The following is a 25,480-nucleotide window of genomic DNA, read 5'->3' on the forward strand; positions in this document are numbered from 1 at the left end:
AGGGGGAGAGAGGAGGAAAAGTGAGGGGACATAATGGGTTGTGTGTGTAAGTGTACACCTAAAGAATACATCGACATGGGATCTGAGGGGAAGAAAGTGTGTGTGTGTGTGTGTGCGTGTGTGCGTGCGTGTGTGTGCGTGTGTGCGTGTGTGTGTGTGTGTGTGTGCGTGTGTGCGTGTGTGTGCTATAGCAGATGTGGCGTAAAGTGCTGTTACGTGGGGGTGGAGAGACAGAGGGAGAAAATAAGAGAGAGAACAGAGCTTCTAATAATAACCCTGAGAGGGAACACAGCGATTGAGGCTCTGAACACATGGACAGAAGAGAAAAAGACCGAAAATGAAACGTAGGCTGGATCAGCGAGAAAGACTTCAGGGTAAACGGAGATTGAAATAAAACATGGCTGATGAGGTGAAAAGAGGCTCAGATGTGTGATAATGTCTATGAAACATCTGTCAGACATGTATTTCAGAGCTATTCTGTTCATGTTCTCATCTTTCACACCTAGCAGGGCTGTATTTGTCCATCAGCACCAGTGAACACGTCTGAAGACGAGCTCCGAGGATGTGTTTGAGCACCGGTCAGGTGTGTGTGTGTGTGTGCTCTGGTCAGGTGTGTGTGTGTGCACTGTCAGGTGTGTGTGTGTGTGTGTGTGCACTGTCGGGAGGACTGCAGCACTGCTGTGACCCGAGCAGAGACAGCCGAGTGCTGCTCTCTTCTGGTGTGATGAAGATAAATCATCCTCCTCTCCCTCTCAAGACTGTCAGGAACATCTGGAGAAAACACACAAACTAAACTGCCATTGTCTCTGATATACACTAAAGTAAATTTGTGTACTGTAAATTTACAGTAAAATACTGTTCAAAAGTTTGGGCTCAAGAAATAAGAACTTTTATTTTGTGATGATGTATTAAATTGACAAAAGTGTCAGTAAATACCTTAATAATGTTATAAAAGATTTCCATTTCAAATACATTTTATTTATTTTGTATATATTTCTATATAGTTATATATATATAAGCACAGTAACCTATAGGGTTTAACTTAAGTAATAGAGTTCTACTGTATTATAATAAGTGAATATGGTGATGGTGATAGTATATACTGTATATATATATATATACACAATATGATGTAAAGTGATCATAGCACACTTTTAAGAAATGCAATTCTAAAACTCTTCTGGGACTCTATTGACTACTCTTTAAATCATAAATAAACTTTAGTGCTAATTAGTGTATTTATATTAAGTGTACTTAAGTAGCACGGTTGGGGAAATTTACTTATAACTATTACATTGACATATTTTAAATAAAATCAATTTAATTTAAAATTGCGAAAACTATATAATAGTGTACTAACATTGAACTCATTTTTAAATAATTCAAAGCACACTTTTTCAAGAAATACACTCAAAAAAAAAATCTGAATATTCTTGCAGTCTCCACTAATGAGCTGTTGAGTTGAATCAGGTGTGATAGATGAGGGAGACATAGTAAATGTGCAGAACTGGGGGAACTCCAGGACAGATTGGAGAACTTTATTGGGTCATCATCAACAGAACTGAGATCAGCATCAGAGACCTTGGGGTTTTCTGGTACATGGGCCTGAAGTTCTTGTACCATACAAACTGTTGACATCCATCTAGTAATTGTGAAAAAAAAACAACAACAAACAAATAAATAACAATCTCTTACATTTTTTGTAATGTTACATCAGCATTTGTCATTTAATTAGTAAATGCCTCTGATAATTATGATTTTCACACATTAATTCTATGAATTCATGATATATACTTCAAAAAATATCCAAAAGTGGCAAAAACACACATTTTATCTCATTATGAGAAATGATCTCAGTATGTTAATGGAGAAATAACAAGAGCGGTGTCACATTCATAGTTATGAATAATCAGAAGTTTATTTCTCAGCAAATTGTACATTCTGACTCCAGAAATTGATGATCTGAAAACATTAACACAGCTTTTCCACTTTTACCATAAAGTGACAAATCAACCGTTTGGTTGAGCACGTTTTTGAAAAATTATTAAAATCAAACTAAAGTTTTTTTCTCTTATGGTGTAATATGTTAAACAAATATGCTTACCTTGCAAAATGTCACCAAGAAGGGCTGACATCTTTGTGTCTGACATCCATCCAGCACAAAACATACATCAACCAGATGGTAGAGACGGCTCAATCAGCTTGAGTCAAGTCAGGTGCTCCTCTCAATAAAATATAGGGTCTCAAAATGTGCTCAACCATTTGGTCGAGCAGGCAGTTAAAGTTTATAGTGTATAACACTTGTAATATTTACAATTTTATTTAGGTCTAAAATAAGAATGTACTAAAAATGCACTTGCATTTAAGTATTTCTAGTAATTTTTTAAATGGGACTGGAGTAATGATGCTGAAAACTCTTTGATCACAGCAATAAAATTCACAGGTGAACCCCATTCCTCAAATCATTAGCACCGTCAGGTGCATCAAGTTACAAACATTATGGAAGCACACAAGAAATGACACAGATTGATTGCAACCCAAATGGTTTTACAAAAAACAATTTAAAGGTAATTCTTCATGTAAACCATTGGGGTATACTGTTAATCCAAAAAGCCTCTCGTTGAAGAAGATAGCGCTCCCTATCACCTATCACCCGTTGAAGAGGCTTGACCAACTCAATGCCTAGAAATTTCAAAGCACAAATATCATGCCCAAATTCATTAAAATGTCTGGCTACGGGTGACTTAATATCATGATTGCGGATATTACTTTTGTGTTCATGTAATCTTAATTCTCTTTTAGTTTTACCAACATAACAAAGCCCACACGGGCATTTGAGTAAGTACACAACAAAAGACGAACGGCAAGTAATTCTTCCTCTCACAGAGAATATCTTGCCAGTCCATGGATGTGAAAAATAATTACTCACAATCATCGCATTACAATTCACACAACTCCTACAAGGGAAATTGCCCGGATCAAGAGTTGTGAGCCAATTAGTAGGCGGAGTGTAAGAATCAGCTTTAACCAATATATCCCTCAAATTATGGGACCTCTTATAAGCAAAAAGCGGAGGGTTTTGAAACGACTGGCCAATCATTGTGTCACTAGATAAAACATGCCAATGTTTATTCACTATTGATTTAATCTTACCCGAAAGGGGAGAGAATGTTGTAGAGAAGACAACTCGATTGTCCGAAGTGGCTGTTTTTTTCTTAAAAAGTGATTCTCGTTCAATGCCACGTACCCAAGAAAAGATATAGAAGACATATTATATTCCAAGGAAAATCGTATAGAATCAAGTCTAGAATTTAGAAATTCATGGAATTGTTTAAGTTCTTCAACTGTTCCGCTAAAAATGAAAAACACATCATCAATATAACGAAACCAACATTTCAAACAGTGATGGAAAATGTTATTTGGGAAATATACAAAATCTGCTTCAAATTTACCCATGAACAAGTTTGCATAATTAGGGTCAAATGGAGACCCCATCACCGTACCCTTCACCTGATGATAAAAACTATTCTCAAATTTGAAATAGTTCATAGTCAGTACAGTATGTGCCAAATCCCACAAAAACTTGGTTGGAGGCTTATCGACATCTCTAGATTTTAGATAATGTTCCAGAGCACATAAACCTAAATCGTGTGGAATATTAGTACACAGGATAGTTACATCCATAGTACATAACAAATCATCATCTGATATATGGACATTCTTCAGTTTACTCAGAAAATCAGTAGTGTCCCTTAAATATGAGAGTAATGTCCAGCCAATAGGCTTGATGTACCAGTCTACATACTGAGAAATAGGTTCAGTTAAAGATTGGCAACCTGCCACGATGGGACGGCCAGGAATATTACCTTCAGATTTCTTATTGATTTTCGGCGAGGTGTAAAATACCGGTCGTACCGGCCTGGGTGAGTTGGTAACAGAAAATCAAATTCCTCCTTAGTGATAGTGCGGTTGAGAGTGTTTTATTTCTTTTATTTCTGGATAACTTCATTCCTCACACCGACTAAACGACGTGGGAGTTGAGCGCGCCTTCTCTACTACAATTATATATACGACTGACCATTTAAATCAATGATTCAAGCAGTAAATGTGAATTTCTGAACACTGCTGTTGTGGTCTTATATACTACACAAACCCAGATGTGCACTGGTACTCTGGAAATAAGCCAAGCTGGTCAGCAGGGGACCGTTTTCACACATATACACGTATATCACAGTATGAGTTCTGTAGGATTTCTAATTAGACATTGAAAAGAGCAGCCATGAACATATCTTTCAGCCAACAGAACCGCTTTGGGTCCGAGTGGGATTCTAGTAAGGTTCAATAAAAGAGAAACATGTTGCTTGTGGTACCAGTTTACTCCTCTATGGGCAAATGCACAAACCACTTGTACTCTGCATGAACTTCAGCCTTTAACAATAAAATAATCTTGAATCATTACACAACACATGCTTTTATCACTCTAACCATACAGTGATGATAATCAGTGATCATATAGTGACTTTGACTAGAACAGTCACAATCTTTTCTGTGATTATCGAGTTCAAAAGCTGCCTTTTTAAAAATCTAAATGTGTGTTTAAAGCCAGGTGTTAAGTCAGCGACACACACTGAAGCTCCGGTCACAGGTGTGTGAAGACACACCCATAGCGAACAGAGACAGGTTTATACAGGCTTCACACACACTTCACAGGCCAGGAAACTACGAGAAGATCCTTCATCATGCAGTGTAAGTCATCTCTCTATTCAACCAACTCAAACTCTCTCGGTTTATCATTCTATAATGAACGACTGAATGGGTTTCATTCTGACAAACATTAGGCAAATCCCAGCAGGTCGTTTCTCTTTGATTCTGCTGTTAGTGTTTGTTGCTTACTAGCATGCATGAAGCCACATACATGTACTGCCCTTGTGAAAAACTACTGAATGTGTAATTGCAGTGTACTTATTAAAATAAAAATGTATTGGCAGATAATGTTTGTGAAATAAAAGGCCACTTAAGTGTACTTTGAGACACTTTGCTAAGAATGTTTAAAAAAAATAATTGTCCCTTTGTCATTTTGATGTTCTGACTAACATATAAAGCACATATAAAGTGCTTTATTATAATTGTAACTGTAGTGTTATGCAGTATAAAGTTAATATTCTAAATGCACTTCATTGCAACATTGTTGCACAACTTGCAATTACAAATATATATAAAAATACATGACACAAGTTTCAACAAAAACGTCATTATATTTTAGTTTATAAAGATATAAAGCTGTACTCAAGTGCTACTTGACTATGTCAAAAGTGTGAGTAAAGTTGTGTTTATTTGGCCACAAGTAAGAGAGCAGAGAGGAACAGACAGACAGTTGTTTGGATTTGAATGCTGCCGAAGCCGAAGAAAAGCCTGTAGAGCAGCATTCCTGAGATACATGGGGACGTCAGCGGTGTGATGTCTGCACGTCCTTCACACATCTGATAAGACACTGTGACTCTGAGCTTATATAAGCTGGAAATCTGCTGTCTCACTCACTGCTGTTAGTGACCACGGCTGCTGAATCAGGACCGATCCATTGGTCATCAACCTCTTACAGCTTTGTTTATTATATAACATTCATATAATTCTTTTTTGAAAAGCTTCAATATTTAGACTCCTCAAATATTGTATTTTCCCTTCCAGTGAACCTCCACTTTAGTTCAGTCTTTATTCCAACACAGCAATTTACATAAAAACTCTTCTCCCAATCTGGAAGCTGAAGTGATTTGCTCCTGCGATCTGGAGTAACTCTTCAGATAATGGGCCAGCTTCACCTGAAACTAAACATGTGACCTTTGTGTTAACAGCCCACAAGCTCAACGCCTCCGCTAACACTTCATTATGCTCTGATACCGCCACGGTCTCCTGGAGAGATTGGCTGTGTTCACTGTTCAGTGTTCCCTGTTGTTTGTGTTTGTGTATGTTATTAGCGTATGCTATCTTTTCAGTATCTGTCATTGTTTTGTCTTGGATTCTTGTTCAGTGATGGGTGTTCACGAAAGTCATTTGAATAGCAGGAGGGACCTGGAAGTCTTTTGATTTAATAGATGTTTCCATTCACACACACACACACACACACACACACACACATATATATATATACATGAAGCAAATTTGTGGCAAATTTTAAGATTATTATATTTAAAAAAAAAAAAAGAGTCCTGTGTGAAAGCTCCAAGATGTGCATACAATCATTATACTTTTATCATGGATACTCTGCACAAGTAAATATTTTGTAATTTCTCTTGAACACTCTGTATGGAAACATTGCTTTATTCACAAAAGTTGTATGCAATATAATTGTTGCCCCACAAGCTGCATTTGGAAGGAAACATAACTGATGATTTGTGGAGATGTTGGTACGCAATGAAAAGTAGCCTGAATTTATTTTGTTTGCAAGTTTCAAAATGCAAGGCAAGGCCTGAGTTTGCATATGTATGCAATCAACTACAAGCGTGCATTTCTAGTGATGGGAAAGCACATACATTTGAGAAGCTGTTTGCATACACTCAAGTAACCTGTTAGTAAGCAGATTAATGGCTCAAATAGGCTGAAAAGCATTGAAAACACCTCAATCAATTGGACAGATCGATTCCAATTTATCAAATTAATGAAAGGGATGAGATATAGACCTGCAATAATTCAGTCAATAGGAAAAAATAAGCATGTAAACACTTGAATCCAGTTATCCCCTCAATTGCAATTACACGTGCAGTGCTGCAATGCACATTTCAATACATTTTACAGAAAGCTAAAAACAAAACTGAGGCATCAATTAAATAGTACTTCAAAATTGGATTTAATATCATCATTCCATATGATGAAAATGTGTGCATGCTAACAACCCTTGTGTGTAGTAAGACAGAAGTGCACAAGCTGTTCCTTGAAACACAACTTTCCTTCTTCCCGCTCTTTTGTCTTCTACTTTCACCTCCTCTAATCTGATCACATCTCTTCCTCTCTCAACCATTCGCAGGCCCTCAGTCTCCAGGGCGAATCCTGTCGGAGGAGCAGTTCTCCTGCTCCATCTGTCTGGAGGTCTTCATCGAGCCCGTCTCCACTCCCTGCGGCCACACTTTCTGTAAGGCCTGTCTGCAGGGCTTCTGGAATCACAGCAAGAAGTTCCTGTGTCCCATGTGCAAGAAAACCTTCTCCAGAAAACCAGAGCTCAGCGTCAACTGCGTGCTGGCCGAGATCGCAGAACAGTTCCAGGGTCTGTCCACGATGTCCTCGCTCGACCGCGCCAGTGTCGAGTTTACCAATTCCCCACAGAAAGAGGACGACTGGGGAGACTTCGCTAAAGCGGGAGAGGTGCCCTGCGATGCCTGCATCGGCCGGAAGATGAAGGCCATGAAGTCGTGTCTGAGCTGCCCGGGATCGTTCTGCGAAGCTCACCTCCAGCATCACAAGAAGGGGAAGGCGATGAACTCGCACAAGCTGGTGGAGCCCATACACAACCTGGAGGACAAGATGTGCAAGACACACAAGCGCCTCCTGGACGCGTACTGCCGAAACGAACATGTGTGCGTGTGTAAGGAGTGCGCAGGGTCCTCGCATAAAGGCCACGAGCTTGTCTCCACTGAACGAGAGTGGAAGAAAAAAACGGTGCGTTTTACTGCTTGCATTACATAAAAAAAATGGTTCTTTATGGTTCTGAGAGTGATTGGATTCAATACAACTCTCCAAAAGTCAGACTCAGACTCAGGATTAGGGTTGATCATGTCATATAATCCCATCGTCAGTTGATATGCTGATATGCTATATTATTGTGCTAATTTACTGAATTATGTATTCATTAAGTTTCATTGCCAGAAAGTGAACCAACTCCAGCGTAAGGCTAAAAGCGGCCTAATGTTTTAACATGATTGAATTTATGTTTAACATGATATCAGCTTAATGTAAACATTGTACGCTACTAATTATAATGCGTACATTTGCTCGGTTATTCAAACAGCAGCTGCAGAAAACAAGCAGAGAACATGTTCATTATCAAAGAACATCATCACTGACTTCAGTCTACAGCGAGTTTATGCACTGTAAAAAACACACCCGTTATAATCAGTGCAGTCGTGTACACTGTATGAGGAATACACTTCTCATACTCACATTACACAATCATCTGCAGTGTGTTGTTTGTGATGAGAGGATTCCAGAGAGAGCTGAATTCAGTCAGTGAGCATGCACACTGAACGACAAACACAACCCTAAAGTGCATTTCCTTTCACAAAGTCCATATATACCTTTTGTCTTGTAGCTCAAACAGTAGAGCATGGCACTAGCAACACCAATGTTTTTGGTTTGATTCCCTTGCAATGCATGAAATGCTAAAAAAAAAGGTTGCACGAATGTAAATGTAAACACCCTCATAGCATAGTTAAGACTTTAAGCATAAAAGTATGTAAAATTGAGCCTAACATTATAATCGTAATAGATTAGGTTTGCACTTTCCACAGCAGTAACATATCCACACCTCACAGGCCTGTTCACTACCCTAAGTGAAGATCAGTCACAACATTTTAAGGAAAACATCATAGGGTCCAGACAACTCAAAATCAAAAAAGGGTTAAACTAACCTGCTACATAATCACTGAAATGCATTTTGGGAACTTGGAAATGCAGTAAATGTGATTTGTGCATCTTATTGTTTGTTCACAGAGTCAGCTGGGAAAGAAAAGGTCAGAACTGAAACATCTGATCAAGGAGCGAGAAAAGAAACTGGAGGAGATCAAGCAGTCCATCAAAGTGCTCAAAGTGAGTCCATTTATACTGTGTGATGCTTCTTTTCTCTGGACTTTAATCATTTTTCTTTGCTCAGCTCTATTAGGAATTACATGTTTTTGAATGTATATTGCATATTACTTTTTGGACAAAATTTCTGCCATTTGAATTTATGCTAAAAAGCTACTTTTACAATTTTAGGACAATGCTAATCAAAAGTAACTACATGTTTTTAATCTGTAACGCATCAGCAAATCATAATGGATGATAAATTGCAAACTGTAATTGCTGCTTGCAGCTATATTTATTATGCTAGACAAAACAACACATACACAATGTGTCATAAATAATTTGATAGTTATTAATAATCATAAATAATAATTATATGCCATCTAAGTCTACATAACTAAGGCAGAATCAGGGACAAACAGGTATCAAAGTGCTCTTTGTGATCACAGTTATGTTAAAATTAGTTATCCAGTAATCAAAAAAAACAACTGCAAAAGTCCCAGTACAGACCCAAGGTGAACGCTGTTTAACTTTTGTTTAATCACCTGACAAAACCAGTAAGAGCACTGCAAATATTTGGCCTTGCTGTCACACCCCTCTTTCCCTTCAAATGCTGAACAACACAAGCAATGCAGGATTAAAGGAAACAGAAAAACCTTTTGTTTCGGACTGGACATAAATACATACAGTACATGTAACTTGAGTTACAGGAAGTATATCTGTCTTAAAAAGGAAAGAGGCAGAGCTGACATTTGTGACAAATATGACATTAGCATTGACAAATACCTCCAAAAATGGATCATTTCCATCTGTGATATTTTATCCTTCCTGTGAGATTGGATTCAGGTTTGTGTCAAAGGCATGCAAGGTTTTTCCTGTTCAATAACTGTAAATAGAGCACACGGCCATCTTCAGTCACATTTAAAGATACAAAGAGGATCCAGTTACATAGAGGCTACAGGCAGAAATAACTCATATTAGACTCATTAATGCTTCATGATCACAATAATACTGTAGACAGAGATAAAGATGTCGGAGCAGGTATAGATAAGATGAGATGACCTGGAGGTAAAGTGATTGAATCAACACAGTTCTTCAGCGAGTTTAAGTGGTTCAACCGGTCTGTCCTGTCCATACACTCGCGCTGATATTCTGCATGCTCATGTTAACATGCGATCTCATGAGTTACACTGCACGTGTTTGTCACGACCCTCTCTGGTCTCTGTCCTGGAAATGTTCTGAGCATTTTCACACAAAAAAAAAACAGAAAATCTGATCCATGTTGGTCTCAAAATCACAATTGTGATGATTCTGTGTGGGATGTTTAGGATCAGATTGAGCAGTTTGTTTCCCCGTGCATGTTAATTTATTTTGAGGTATATACAATCTGCATTGGGAGTAAACAAAAAATGGAAAAACTGTCTGTACACTTTGACAGTCAGTGTGCGGTCACCGTGATTTTGCCAAGACATGTTCCTGGATCAACATTATTGTCCAAAAATATAGACTTATCCCAAACCTAACCCTACCCATAACTCATGCCTAAAATCAAAGAGAAATTATTAACAATAGTGTAGACTCTGGTAATAAGCCTAAACAGATCTTTCCTGAAAAGTTATCTCTCTATTCTGATTGGTTGATTGGAATGTTGTTCCAGGAACATTTTGTACTTTTCACCGAGAAATATCAGTCTGTAAATGAGATTTGTGTTTCCCCAGTGTTGGGGAAAGTTACTTTTAAAAGTAATGCATTACAATATTGTGTTTTGAGTTACTTTTTAAATCTGGGCAGGGCTTGCTTCTTTGTTTTTAATATTATAAAAAGTTATTCTTTTACAAATGTAAAAGCCCTTTCGCACCAAAAGTGAAATTAATATGTGTCAGACTGAAGGAAATGTAAATCCATGTCTGTACAGTAGATATATGTAATTATTCCAGGTTTGCATTGCACGTTGACATTTAATTTAGATCTACAGTAGCACAGTGCTTCTGCACTCACTCCTGATTTCTCTCAACATGGCAACACCAGAGCTGTCAGTCATAATACATGGGAAAACAGAGTAGCTGGCATTGCTTATTTGAAAAAGTAACCTATGAGAGCAGCAGCATGTCAGTCGGAGGCGAGCTGTATTGGTGGCTGTATGATCGACGGGTGGAGTGTGTGAAGCCTGGCATCCTCTCTGTGTTCAGGACAGCGGTCAGAGAGAGGTGGAGGACAGCTGGACGGTGTACGCGGAGCTGCAGCGGCTACTGGAACAGTCTCAGGCCGAGCTGCTGGAGCTCATCACCACGCGGCAGAAACAAGCGGAGCAGCAGGCCAAAGACCTGGCCAGCGGCCTGGAGCACGAGCTCAACACCCTGAGGAAGAGGAGCAGCGAGCTGGACGCTCTCGCTCAAACACAGGACAGGGTGCTCTTTCTACAGGTCAGCATCCAACGCTTCCAGTGAACTAGTGTCTGTATCTGAGCTTCATTAAACTAGTATCTCCCTGCAGTTCCTGCCATCTCTTCCTCCTCCAGTGGAGCCGTCTGATTGGTCATCGGTGTATGTGAACACGGATCTGTATCTCAGCACCATCAGGAAGTCCGTCTGCTCTCTGGTGGACAAGTTCCAACACGAGGTCAAGCGGCTTTATGGGAAAGGTGAAGAACCGTGTCCACCCTTTCCCTAAACTATCCTTAAATCGAGCTGCTGATTTACACGTTCTCTTCTTTTCCTTTCAGAACTCAGGAAGCTGCAAAACTATGCAAGTAAGTGTTATTGATATAAGCATTAGTGACTAACACAGCCATCTGAACACTGCAACAGAGCATTATAATGTTTCGATCTTTTTCAGCTGAATGAATATTTGATCATATTGATGAAGATATGGGAGGCACAAAGTTATTATACGTCAGTCTGTTCCTCTAGAATTCACTGCCACTGCATTATCAAGTATTACAATGATTTATAACAAAAGCTTTAACTGTAGTAAGTGTAGTGATTAAGAAATTTAATTGATTTCTACACTTCACTATCATTATAAGGATCATGCTGCTGAGCCATACCTACAAACCAGAATATCAAACTAGGATCTGATCCAAGATGGCGCCGAGCATGACGGCCGTGTTGCGAGCTCTGAGTAAACTTTGCAGTTTTTCATTTGTTTTTCTTGTTTTCCTACGTGTATTTCCAAGAATTTCACTCACCAAGGCCCATGTGCTACATTACATTTTAGATTTAAATTTATGCATTTAGCTGACGCTTTTATCCAAAGCAACTTACAGTGCATTCAGGCTAACAATTTTTACATACCATGTGTTCCCGGGGAATCTAACCCCCAACCTTGAGCTTGCTTGCTTACGCAATGCTCTACCACTTGAGCTATAAGTAAAAGTTTTTATTTTACTGAGACACTTTTACTGAGACACTCTCACATATAGTCAATTCAGTTTCGTTTAAAACAGACATACAATTTTAGTGTAAAAAGCAATTGGCCACAACTGTAGTAATCCGTCTTTAAAGGGAAAAACAGTTGAATTGGTTGAAAGAATAATCCAGTGACTTTTATTTATTTTTTTTGCGTTCACCAATGAGGAACATAACTGATTTGGGTCTCGTCTCTAGGTGAGGTGATCTTGGATCCTGCCACAGCTCAGCGTGATCTCTGTCTGTCCGAGGACGGCCACCAGGTGCGCTATGATGAGCAGCGTAAGAGCTCCACACACTCAGACACGCCGCGCCGCTTCAGCCCAGCGCTGTTTGTCCTGGCGAGAGAGGGTCTTTCCTCCGGCAGACACTACTGGGAGGTGGACGTGGGACACAAGACCGCTTGGACAGTAGGAGTGGCCCGGGGGTCAGTGCGACGCAAAGGAGAGATCCGCCTCAGTCCAGAAGGAGGCTTCTGGTGTTTATGGCTGAAGAGTGGAGAAGTGAAAGCTCTCAGTGGTAACAGAGTTCCTCTGCATCTCGCCACACTGCCTCAGAAGCTGGGCATCTTCCTGGACTACGAAGCTGGACAGGTGTCCTTCTATGACGTGAAGACACGCTCTCATCTCTACACGTTCACAGATGCCTTTACTGAGCGCGTCTTCCCCATTTTCAGCCCTTGCATCAATCAGGACGGAAAGAACCCCGGAGCGCTGGTCATCACCGCCGTTAAACACAGCTGAGACGGCAAACTCACTCCAGTGCTGAAAACTGAAGACTTTCCAAACGCATCCTGGACAAATAAAACACATTTTCATAAGAGTTCTCTCTGTAAATCTTATAATGAGATCATGTGACACTGAAGACTGGAGTAATGATGCTGAAAATACAGCTTTGAGCACAGGAATATATGACATTTTACAGTATATTAACACAGAAAACAGATATTTGAAATTAATTTCATTATATAACTGTATTAGCGTTTACTGTTTTTTGATCAAATAAATGCAGCCTTGGTGAGCATTTAAACGTATTGACAACTACTTTTTGATCTGATTTGTCTGTTGATGTCCTTTCCTCTTTTATTTTTCCTTTTACATTTGCATTTTACATTTTGTTATTGTTTTGAAATGCAATGAAAAAGTCTTTGAATTTATTGGCACCAAACTTTTGAACAGATGTGCACTTTGGTTCACTTTAACCTTCTTACTGTTAACATGATGCTAAATGAAAGTTCCACAATTGTTTAACTTGTGAATCAAAGTATAGAATTGTAACATTTGCTAAAAGCCACACTGTAACTCAATCAGTCATACATTTAAATGTGTTTTACCCATTGAAGAAAATTATGATGTGAGCTGAATATTTATGTCTGATATGGAAATATGTATAAACTAAATGGATAATTAATGAATTTTGATCAGTCTCCTATATATTTTCTGTATTCATTTTTATGATCATAAATACATATATTATCATTTTATTATTATAATATTTGGATACAGGGTTTTAAGAAGCCTTTTAATAAAATCCATAATATTAACTTGTCATTCATGCCTTGAATCGATATATAATAGTTGAGCATAACTGCTTAAGAAAAGCAACTTGAGTGAGTGAACGGTTAATATATCCTGAGACTAAAAGAGCTTGTATGTAGTCAGGGGTGTAAAAGTGAAACCAGGCTATGGGGAGGGGTGAGGGGGGATATTTCAGGCTAAGGGTGGGGGGTGGGGGGGGGGGGGCATCAGCTGTCCCACATGTCACTGCTGTCCAGACCAGGACCGTCATTGTGGTCAGTGGCATTCGACTACAACAGACTGCTGGTGAGTCTCCTTGTAAAACACTGTAACTCAACAGTAACTTAACAATGTTAGGTTCATTGAAGATGTTTGAAGAAACTGCATGTTCTGAATGTCATTTCAGCAAATACATAGCTAAGATGTGTGTAAAATGACGTATGTGCTAATGAAAGCATGCTCAAAAAATCTTGAAGGTCTTCTGTTGCCAAATATTATTAATGAATAATTATTGCCAAGTCAGCAAACATGTGTTTGATAACCAGCATTTAAAAACGGATAGAGTAAATGGTACTATAGACCCAAAAAGGAGCAGGAGTCTGGGAGGCCTTGTATTTTTGGAGTGATGTTAATCTTTGGTCCTATGAATAGCCAGGCTTTACATATTCCTGAAGTCTTTCTGTTTCAAAGACTGCTGCATGTTGCTAAGAGCACAAGGCCCTGAGCCAGCAGGATTGATAATTAAATCCAAATGACTTTGTATATTTAGCACACTGCATAGCTGGTAATAATGCCACCATGTATGCTTGAAAAGGACTGGATAATTCATCTGTTGTTGTTTTTTTGGGTTTTGTTCTAATTCTGTTCTAGTTTTATGGGATAAAGTCAACATGAGTTTAAAACTTTCTTACTTTCTTAAAAAACATTCCTGGTCTTAATGTGCAACATTTATCATCCATACTACTAAATTTTAATGTTCTGAAATGACCATAATTTATAGGGTACTGTTATAGGTAATGCAGTCTTTATAAAATCTTAGCAAATAATAAAATGTAATAAACTAAATTTGCAATGTGTCGATCATCTAGAGTGTGAACACTGTATTTAAGCCCTGCTCCATTCTAACATAAAACATCCTCACAATATAACCAATTACTGATGGATAATCTCAAATACCACCCTACTTGATTCCATTTTTGTCATAACATCAATATGTTTTGCTCTTAGATACAACGCATTATGGAAGTAAAATTGGCTGTGAATGCAGGTTTGTGTTGACTTCTATAATCTATAAGTGTATATCATTACTGTTGTTTATAAACCAAATCTCTCCATATTTCATTTTGGTTTTTATTTGATATTTTGTCATAAATGAACACTACTGGTCCCCCTCTATGTCTGTCTGCAGGGTTCACAACTATTAAACTAATGAAATGTATTAAACAGGTTGTGAGTAAACTTCATAATTGTACTGGATCCTCAAACTGCAAAACATTAAAGTAGCACCCCACATAAATCTTAAATGCAATGAATGGGTAAAAAATGATTCCACTGAAGAAACACTACGTCCATTTAGGTTAATGCTTTATCTTGGGACATGCTTGAGTAAGACACTCTTCTATCTATAGACATTATAGATTAAAATAGCCTGTGCATAGCACTTCATCTTTTATAACATGAGATTATGACCATTAAATGAAAGTAAATTGACAGGATATATTATATTTATATAGTTGGAAGTCTACATCTATTTGCAGGGCACATGTTTGTCCCTCTGTTTGTACAGGAATGGCATCTCCCACCAGAATGTTAGCAGAGGAGCAGGTGCACTGTTCCATCTGTTTGGATGTATTTACAAACCCTGTCTCGATCCCTTGTGGACATAACTTCTGCATGGCCTGCATTGGCAGCTACTGGAAGTCCAGTGCCCTCTTCATGTGTCCGATGTGCAAAAAGACTTTCTTCAAACAGCCAGACATCAGCATCAACACAGTGCTGAGGGAAATCGCTGAGAAGTTTAAGGAAATGAAAACCAACCCAGTCGCAAACCTTCAGAGGACAACACAAGCGGACCCAGGACAGAGCCCTGTGGAACTCCCCACAGAAATTCCTGAACTAATTCCTCCTAACGGACCGTGGGTCCAGGTGGTGTCCTGTGACGTGTGCACTGGCCCTCAGCGACAGGCAGTTAAGTCCTGCTTGGTGTGTTTGACATCTTACTGTGATGAGCACTTAAAGACCCACACTTCCCGCTTCACCAAACACAAGCTGATTGAACCTGTGCAGAACCTGGAGGACCGTATGTGTAAGAAGCATGAGAGGTTACTGGAGCTGTTCTGTAAGAAGGATCAAACCATAGTGTGTGTGCTGTGCACAGAGATGGACCACAGGGCACATTACACTGTTCCTGTTGAACGAGAGTGGACAGAGAAAAAGGTAAATGTACCACCTATTATGACAACAGCTGCTTTTATGGTGCCCAATTGTCTTCTTTTGTCCCCTACATATAATGACCAAATTGATGACACTGAAGTGCTTGGATTTATTGCAGATCTCAGGATGGGCTGTTTGCCACTGATAAGCATAAAACAAAACAGTATGCAATTCCCATAATGCTCACATATTAGTTCACAATTGTGCACACAATTTCTCTCAATAATAGCAAGACAGAGGTTTTAAAGTAAATTGTAAACAAATAAAGTAACAAAATGTAACAGGCTACTGTGGAGCACAACAGCCAAGTTCCAGATCGAATAATAGCATTTAATCTCAGAAAATGTAAGAACATTAAAATCATGGTAAGCAGGATTTTACGATAATACGATTCAGGCTAGCAGAGGATATGTAATATAAGCTTTCTTCTTTCATCTTTTTTTTTTGGGTGGGGGGGGGGCAATTTCAGCTAATATGAAAATTTTCAGATGGTGTATAAAATAATGTGGTATTTGCTACTCACATAAATGAATTCAGTTGTTGTAAATAAAGTTGGCTATTCTAGATGAGATTTTCAGTGTTTAACACAATACATTGTGATTGACAGGTCTTCTTGAGGAAAACTGAAGCTGAAGTACAACAGATGATCCAGGAGCGACTGAAGAAAGTTGATGATATCAAACACTCCATAGAGTTGAACAAGGTATGTTTAATGTTTTATGTATGTCGCAAGCGCAAGGTTGGGGGTTCGATTCCCCAGGAACACATGATAGGTAAAAATTGATAGCCTGAATGCACTGTAAGTCGCTTTAGATAAAAGCGTCAGCTAAATGCATACATTTAATTTTCGTCTGCATTGATAAGTGTGCATCTCTTCCTGATCACAGAGCAGTGCTCAGAGAGAAATCGAGGACAGCATGCAGGTGTTCTCAGACCTGATCCGAGCGGTCCAGAAGGCCCAGGCTGAACTGGTGCTGGACATGGAGGAGAAACAGAGGAAGACAGAGAGCTGGGCCAAAGGACAAATACAAGAACTAGAGCAGGAAATAGACGTTCTGAAACTGAGGAACACAGAGTTAGAGTATCTCTCACAAACTGAAGACCACATTCATTTCCTGCAGGTGGAGTTTTTTTGCCTCATGCTTGTAATGTTGAACAATTGACACACTTTAAGTGTTATGTACAGGCGTAAATGTTTCAATGATGATACATCGATCACTAATAGCCACCACATTCAGGGGATGTTTTATAGAATGTTTTATTCAAGGTCTGCCAATCTGCTATTTTAATGTCCATTGTCTTCTCCTCCAGAACTTCCCATCGTTGATGTCTCACCCACACACTAAAGACTGGTCTGAGACCTGTGTGTACGCGGATCCATGTGTGGGCTCCACCAGGAGAGCTGTGCTCAAACTAGTGGAGACTCTTACTGAAGAAGTAGAAAAACTTGCAGAAATAGGTACGAACTTTCACATCATTCTATTTCTGCACAGATACTTTATTTTCACCACAGCATGTGGCACAGTTATAGGTCAGGTTGGTTGTAACCATGAAGAATTATGAAAAAGAATAAGTGTGCTTATTTGTAATGAATATCTTTAATATCTTAAAAGTATATACAAAACATTAACTTAAAAAACACTGTAATTGCAGATAATATAATATGAATGAAATAAAAGGGCTTTTAAATGCACTTAAAGAGAGACACTTTCATAACTTTCTTAACACTTAAGTACAATTTTAAAGTGCCCTTTGTAACATAAAATGAAATGTTTTAATTTAAAATACAGTTTATATAATGTTGTGCTTTAAAAATTGTGCTTATTAATGTGTCTACTAAGATACAAAAACACAAACAGAATTAAAGTGTTATTCGTTACATTTAAAATTTAATGCATTTTAAATGCATTATATTGCAACTTAATAATACAAATATTTTTATAAATGTATGATACAAATTTGAATAGAAATGACACGCCTTCATAAACTACCATCAACCATCTTAATAAAAGGGCATAAATACAGAAATGAAGAAAAATTAACAAATTGAATTAATTATAATATATGGTTATTTTATTGATGAATCCATTTCTTTTTGTCATCATAAACAGAGCTGAAGAGGGTTCAGAAGTACTCAGGTAATGTTTTCTTGTATGTTTGATCTGTCATACATCACTAGTCCAGTGTGTTTATCTAGTCCTGGTCTGTTTGGTTTGTCATTCACGTGTCTGCTGTGTGTTCTATATGAAGTGGACATCACCTTTGACCCGGACACGGCGAACCCCTGGCTACAGCTGTCCGAGGACGGCCATCAGATGCGTCACCTGGGTGCATGGCAGGACCTGGCCGACACACCTGAGCGCTTCGATACAGTGGTGATCACTCTCGGTCGTGAGGGACTGTCCTCAGGACGCGGTTACTGGGAGGTCCAGGTGGGCGAGAAGGACGACTGGTACATTGGTGTGGCCCGGGCGTCTGTCAACAGAAAAGGAAGGATTTCGGTGAGCACGGCTCAAGGCTACTGGGCTCTAGCCATGAAGAAAGGCCAGGAATATCGCGTTTCTTCCTCTCCACCTCTCTTGCTCTCCATCGAGCCCAAGCTGAAGAGAGTGGGAGTCTATGTGGACTACGAAGAAGGACAGGTATCATTCTACGATGTACAAAACAAAAGTCACATCTACACCTTTATGGACTCATTCAAAGAGAAACTCTTCCCGTTTTTCTACCTCTACTGCAGCGATAAGTCCTCAGACACCATGATGATCTGTCCTGTGCAGGAGCACACTAAAGAGTGCTGAACAGTGACTCTACAGTACAGCACTGTTTCTATACCATTATTATATGCACTTGAGAACTGCTTTCTTTAACTTTTTTCCTACTTATTAAATGTGACCCTGGAGCACAAAAGCAGTCACTGGGGTATATTTGTAGCAATAGCCAACAATACATTGTACGGGTCAAAATTATAGATTTTTCTTTAATGCCAAAAATCATTAGCAAAGATCATGTTCCATATTTTGTTTATTTCCTACCATGAATATATCAAAACTTCATTTTTGATTATTAATATGCATTGCTAAGAACTTAATCTGAGCCACTTTAAAGGCAATTTTCTACCTTTTTTTTTGCACCCTCAGATTCCCGTTTTTTCAAATAGTTGCACCTTGGGCAAATATTGTCTTCCTAACAAACCATACATCAATGGAAATCTGATTTATTCAGCTTTCAGGATTATATATAAATCTAAAACAAAAAAAACAAAAAAAAAATAATAATAATAATTTACCCTTAGGATTGTTTTTGTGGTCCTGGGTCCCATATGGATATTTCTACAAAGCAAATGTAGTCAGTTTTTTTGCATGACCACACGAGAGGAATACAGTGATATTTCTCCAAAAAACAATAAATAAATAAATAAATATGTTGTATTGCAAAGCCATGTAAGCAATTATGACAAGCAAACAGAGCATACAAAACAAATGAATTAGTATAATCCATGTTTACACATTTGTACTTGTTTGTGAATAACTAAAATAGAAATAAACACGTCAGTGCAAGCATTTTTATCAATAAGTTTTTTGCAAGTCTAAACCCCTTGCCACAAATCAAGCTATTAAACTACCAATTCAAGTGTCATCATCATTCGTATGTGCTACTAGAAAATGTACAACATCAAATAAGTATAACTTTTTAATTACATTTTGGGATAAATGGTCAAATTCCGAAGAAGACCAGATGAAAGGTGAAGGAAATGCTGAAAAATATTAAATTTAATTCAAAATAATGCCTGGTCAGTATGGATGACCTTGTAACCATTGTTCCTTGAGTAGAGAATGAAACACAGCATCTTCAAGGGGTCTCTATGGGGAACGCCTCTTTGAGACCCGTGTCTGAAGCATATATTTAAAAAAACCAACAAGTTGGCTGGCTAAAGCCCCTGACGTCACTTCCGGGTGCAACTATAGAATAAATAGGCCCTTTCTTTGGGAACATGCTGCACAACTCCTTGTTCAAGCTCTTGTTCTGTCCAGACTGGACTATTACAATGCTCTCTTGGCAGGTCTTTCAGCCAGAACTATCAAACATTTACAATTAATCCAGAACGTGGCAGCAAGATGCATTTCTAATGAGCCGAAAAGAATACACAAATTATCAATTTGCACTGGCTACCAAAAGCTGCTTGCATAAAATTCAAGGTAATGTTTGCCTACAAAACTACCTATGGCTCTGCACCCCTTTACCAAAATTCATTACTTCAGACTTATGTGCCTCTAGAAGCTTGTGTTCTGCAAGTGAACGTCGCTTGATTGTTCATCCCAAAGAAGCATAAAGTCATTTTTACGGACTTTTAAATTAAATGTTCCCTCCTAGTGGAATGACCTGCCCAACTTAATCCAAGCAGCTGAGTCCTTAGGCATCTTCAAGAATCTGCTTAAAACCCATTTCTTCCATCTTTATTTGACCCTGTAACTTTAGCACTCACTATTCTAATTCTATGGTTAAAAGAAAATCTACCTTTCTAATCTTTTTGTATTCTATCTATATTCTTTTTATTTATTATATTATTTAAAAGCCCTTGCTATGTATACTGCTTTTAAGCTAACTGAGACTTTTTATAGCACTTATATATCATTGCTCTTTTGTTGATTTTGATTGCTTCCATTGTCCTCATTTGTAAGTCGCTTTGGATAAAACCGTCTGCTGAATAGCTAAATGTAAATGTAAATAGGCACTGGGAGAACATGTCATTCACTTCTTCATCTGAAGCTTGCGTCCGAAGCATGGCAGGAAAGCTAGAGGACGCAGTGTCTTGGTTCTTACTCAGGGAATCATGATTACATTCTTAACCTGAGTCACTCCCTTTCAAGGAAACTTTGAACTGCGTCATCTAGGGGTCACTATGGGGAATAGTATACCCACGCCACCATGCTGAGGGGAGTGCAGCCCAGAACCCTGGCAAGCACTAAGTACCAACTCTACCATTTCCATGGGAGTTGCCCCTGGGACATTAGACGGCTGTCTGTGACATTATCCCTTACGGCCAAATGCCTAGGCTACATACCCAAACTTACCTGTTAGGGCCAGACTCCTGGTCCCGGGGTAGAGCTCAAGGCTTGGAATTAAGATTGATTTATTTAAAGGGATATGACCAAGAGCGGGAAAGTCATGACATTTGCCAAGTATGGTAACCCATACTTGCTCAAGGGCACTTCAGCCATGGGTATTGAGGTTGGAAGATAGCTCTGTTCATTAATTCCCCCCACCAACAACTCCTGCAAGCACCGAGACTCGAACCTGCAACTTTTGTGTTACTAGTCCAACTCTCTAACCATTAGTCATTTTGTGCTCGACCTACAGCCTGAGAATCAGAAGGGTAAGCATACTGCAAGCTAGCCAAAGCCCAGCACATCAGAGAAGCGAAGGAAGGTTCTAAATCACCAGATGCTGCTGGTTTGCCAGGTGCTCTGGGGAAAAACAGAGAACTCAATTCTCAAGTGAGAGGAGAACTCTGAATTCAGGAGGAGAGTAGCACGCTCATTGTATAAACTAGAAAGGGAACAAAGATGACCCTAACCGTACAGGATTTCAGAAAGTTTCAGAGTCTTTTGTGTACACTTACCACTTATGTGGATTTTAGAAAGTGCGAAAAGTGCTTGCGTGCACACTTACCACCTATGTGGATTTTAGAAAGTTCGCAAAGTTTTCAACGTGCACACTTACCACCATGTGGATTTCAGAAAGTACACAGAGCTTAGAGTGTGACCATGCATCACAGAGGTGCTATACCAAACAGGAGAGGCAAGCTCAAATACAGTCCTCTAAGTAGAAGGGAGCACTGCATTACACAAGAAAATTCTCAGAAATGCCACCTATACTTCCTGCTCAATGCCTCAGCAAGAAGGGATATCCAGGTGACCAGGAAGCTGCTAAGAGCAACCTAGCCGGACATCAAATAAATTCTTGCAGTGCAATGTTGGGGGCCTGATGATCAAGAAGGATCCCGCAGAAGCCTATGACCTGGCTGCAAGATCCAGGCAGTATGAAGCCGGAACCAGGACTACTAGAAAACTGCAACAGAATAATAGTACTCACATACCCTGGTTCCTGCACTGGAACCCCAATCAAGGGGCGACTCCCTTTCATACAGAACCATCAATAAGGTGGTCACTATGAAACCATAGAACCAACCAAAAACTGTCATGCAAGAAGTTCCCACCTAACCTCGGTCAGATGGAGAGCTGGTGGCTATAGGGAAGTTAGGAAGGGGAAGATTAGGGCAGATGTAAAACCCCCAAAGGGAACAATACTCAATTATTACTCTGATTCGGATGAAAGCACTGACACCTAGTCTGAATCACCTCCCTTTACATTTACATTACATTTATTCACTTAGCTGACGCTTTTATCCAAAGCGACTTACAATTGCCACATATGTCAGAGGTCGCACACCTCTGGAGCAGCTAGGGGTTAAGTGTCTTGCTCAGGGACACATTGGTGTCTCACAGTGGATTCGAACCCGGGTCTCTCACACCAAAGACATGTGTCTTATCCACTGCGCTAGCACCACCCCTAGGTCTTGCCTACCTTCCTTTGACCGGCGATTCCTCCTACCCCTACTGGCAGGTGGGGGAGGAGTGTGAGCCACGACACTAGCTTTACCAGTCTCTGATCCTCAGACCGAGATGGACCAGGACCCCTATGTTGTTCAGGCTCAGACCTAGACCATCATAGAATGAAGTATTTGAAGGTCGCTGAGCACACCTTTACCTCCCTGAACTTCTCGACTACCGTCTCAATGGAGGTACTGAAAAGTTTGAAAGGCGAAACCGGAGCATCGAGAAGAAAGCCTTTCTTCCCAATATTTGCCAGGTTCACACACAGATTCCTCTCTGTTACTACCATAGCCGCCATAGACCTGCCCATGGTGGAGGCGGCCTGCTTGGTATCATGGAGAGAGAGAGAGATCTGTGGTGTGGCACAACTCAGCTACCTAAACGGGGGAAAGGCCCTCGCCTTTATCCAGGACTTTCAGCAGATCAGCCTAATATTATTGAAGCACCGCCATCATGTGCAATGAAGCCACAGCCTGACCTGCTGCTGCGTATGCCTTGCTATTTAACTGAGATGTATCCTGAGGGGGCTAAGATGGCAAGGAGGGAGATTTAAGAAAGTATGTGTCCCCAAAAGAGAGATAGCTAGCCAGAGTCTCTTCTACAGGGGGCATCCTCTCATAGCTGCTTTCGCACATCGTCTTGATGTTGGCATAACTCGAAAGCTGAAACTGATAGGTGCGAGAAGAAAATGGCCTCTTCCATTCCTTTTCAATCTCTGTATGGCGATCAGGCAGAAATGGAAGGCTCACCTGAGCTGGAGGGCTATGGTCAGAAAGATAACGCTCGTCCAGACGACCTTGTGGCATCACCTTGCTCGCACGCTTCCATGGTAAGTCCAACTTTGCATGATCCATAACCTCCAACAGCTCTTCATATGCAGGGTAGGAGGATTGAGAAGGCTCAGCCTCAGCTTCTACACCACCCTCGGGCACCTCCTGCTCTTCCTGAACCCAGCAGAGCACTAGCCTCTGGATTGGAATGTGTTAATAAAATAATATCATCTTCCAGTGGCTCTCTCTCATCCATAGCCGACAAGTGCGAGAGGGAAGTCCCTCTCTAAACTCCTCAGCCAGATCCACCTGTGATCCCCACAAGCTCATTCTCCTCCATGCCTCAGCAGCAGGCCCTGAACCCCAGGAAACAGATGGCTGCCCCTCTTTCCTCGAAAAGAGAGACAAACGAGAGCGGAGCTTTTTATTTAAAAAACGCCCGCAATGCACGCATATTGCTCCCTTATTCTGCACTCATCTGCTTGTCTGTGAATAGAATGCTTTACTAAAAATGTTTACCGAGTTTAGTTTAAAAAACAAAAAAAACTGTTTTAATGCATTAAGCCACGTTAAGTGTAGAAGTCCCGAATCATTCCAGCTGACTGAAAATAAACAGCTCAATAATGGTCACAATGGGTATCGGATAAGATACCAATTTAATATATTAATTTAATATAAATAGATGATACATTATAATTTATCTCAATATTTGGCCGCAGCGGCTGTGAGACTAATGCAATAAAATAAGAGCATGATGCGCATGAAATTGCATTTGTTTCTATAGCAACAGATAACAGGTATGTCCTTTCAGACTCATCACTGGCTGATAGAAATAAAAGTTTCTTGATTTCTTCACTTTAAAATAATGAGGAGCAGCATATTTTCCTGAAACAAAGGGGAGGAAAAGTCTATGCTTGGCAATGTTGTAAAGTAAATTAAAGTTTCATAAAAAATACACACAGTCTTTAGCTTTTTAAACAACATACTCCTTTCTACACCATTTCCTATCATGTACGTCTATGAGAGATGATCGAACCAATCAGAGTACGATATGCAGGCTGCAGCCGGGTGCTTCTCTTGACACCTGCCATCTTTAGGTTCAATACACCAAATATTGAACAAAATACAGCATTATCATCAGACTTAGCTCATGTGTTTATATTTATGATACATTTTCTATTTATCAAACTACTGTGTTTGATACTTTGACCAGTAGATGGCGCTGTCATCAAACCTATCAAGTTGTTTCTGTGCTTCAGACTCTTTTCTTGCTCTGCATTGACAACTGCAACTTCATTTTTAAAAACACAATGTTTCAGAAGTACTTGATCATTATCCTTGAACACAAGCAGAAATGATTTTGCATTCATTATGTGAGATACAAGTGGAACGGAAATGAAAATGCAAATAACGTTTTTCACTGTTAAAAGGGAGTCTGCACCAGGCTTATACTTTAAGATAATTTGCATTGTAATCAATGTTTAGCAACACAACATACTGCCAGCACCTGATTGGGAATAATCCTCACCGGTGACATACCTAGACATTTATTTTTCATTAAAGCAGTGTTAACAGCTCAACACAGTTCAGTTGAAGGGCAATCTCTGATAGATAAGATACTCAATGGGTGTGTGTGTGTGTGTGTGTGTGTGTGCGTGTGTGTGTGTGTGTGTGTGTGTGTGTGTATATATATATATATATATATATATATATATATATATATATATATATTCTGTGTGTAGTGATTTTAGTAATTTAATCCTTACTTCTGAGTTGACAGAAGGTTTCTTTGATAACACTGTTGTTCCAGGATCAACAAAACACATTGGTCTGTGGACTTTCAGCTGAACTGACAAAGTGAATGTGATTTTTTTTATCATGATGTTGCAAGATCTAACCTGACCTGACCCTGAGGCAGGTTCTACCCAGAATCCATCGTTCCTTTCCTGCGGCTGCCACAAAATAACTGC

General features: G+C 39.4%; 2 protein-coding genes across 3 annotated transcripts; both read left to right on the top strand.

Annotated features, from left to right (window-relative positions):
* The first annotated feature begins 4,610 nt into the window (after positions 1-4,610).
* On the top strand, positions 4,611-13,584 carry LOC132127506 (E3 ubiquitin-protein ligase TRIM39-like). Its single transcript, XM_059539409.1, has 7 exons — positions 4,611-4,746; positions 7,019-7,647; positions 8,698-8,793; positions 10,959-11,192; positions 11,263-11,410; positions 11,492-11,518; positions 12,375-13,584. Exons 1-7 carry the CDS (start codon positions 4,740-4,742, stop codon positions 12,917-12,919), a joined length of 1,686 nt encoding a protein of 561 aa, XP_059395392.1. The 5' UTR covers positions 4,611-4,739; the 3' UTR covers positions 12,920-13,584.
* Positions 13,585-13,927: 343 nt separating this feature from the next.
* Positions 13,928-19,234, top strand: LOC132127514 (E3 ubiquitin-protein ligase TRIM58-like). 2 transcript variants are annotated; one of them, XM_059539420.1, is made up of 8 exons: positions 13,928-13,999; positions 14,921-14,960; positions 15,480-16,129; positions 16,734-16,829; positions 17,014-17,247; positions 17,438-17,585; positions 18,238-18,264; positions 18,377-19,234. In XM_059539420.1, exons 1-8 carry the CDS (start codon positions 13,934-13,936, stop codon positions 18,922-18,924), a joined length of 1,809 nt encoding a protein of 602 aa, XP_059395403.1. In that variant the 5' UTR covers positions 13,928-13,933; the 3' UTR covers positions 18,925-19,234. The 2 variants fall into 2 exon arrangements, with proteins under 2 accessions (XP_059395403.1, XP_059395411.1); XM_059539428.1 differs by lacking the exon at positions 14,921-14,960 and having other exon boundaries at positions 13,952-13,999.
* The last annotated feature ends 6,246 nt before the right edge of the window (positions 19,235-25,480 follow it).

This window comes from Carassius carassius, chromosome 3, assembly GCF_963082965.1.
Source record: "Carassius carassius chromosome 3, fCarCar2.1, whole genome shotgun sequence".
Classification (NCBI taxonomy): Eukaryota; Metazoa; Chordata; class Actinopteri; order Cypriniformes; family Cyprinidae; genus Carassius; species Carassius carassius.

Coding starts and splice junctions, on each gene's coding strand:
- LOC132127514 (XM_059539420.1), top strand. CDS start 13,934: ATGTCACTGCTGTCCAGACCAGGACCGTCATTGTGGTCAGTGGCATTC. Junction 14,000..14,920: donor TCGACTACAACAGACTGCTG/GTGAGTCTCCTT, acceptor TTTTGCTCTTAG/ATACAACGCATTATGGAAGT. Junction 16,830..17,013: donor ACTCCATAGAGTTGAACAAG/GTATGTTTAATG, acceptor TCCTGATCACAG/AGCAGTGCTCAGAGAGAAAT.
- LOC132127506 (XM_059539409.1), top strand. Junction 11,193..11,262: donor ACAGGGTGCTCTTTCTACAG/GTCAGCATCCAA, acceptor ATCTCCCTGCAG/TTCCTGCCATCTCTTCCTCC. Junction 11,519..12,374: donor GAAGCTGCAAAACTATGCAA/GTAAGTGTTATT, acceptor TCTCGTCTCTAG/GTGAGGTGATCTTGGATCCT.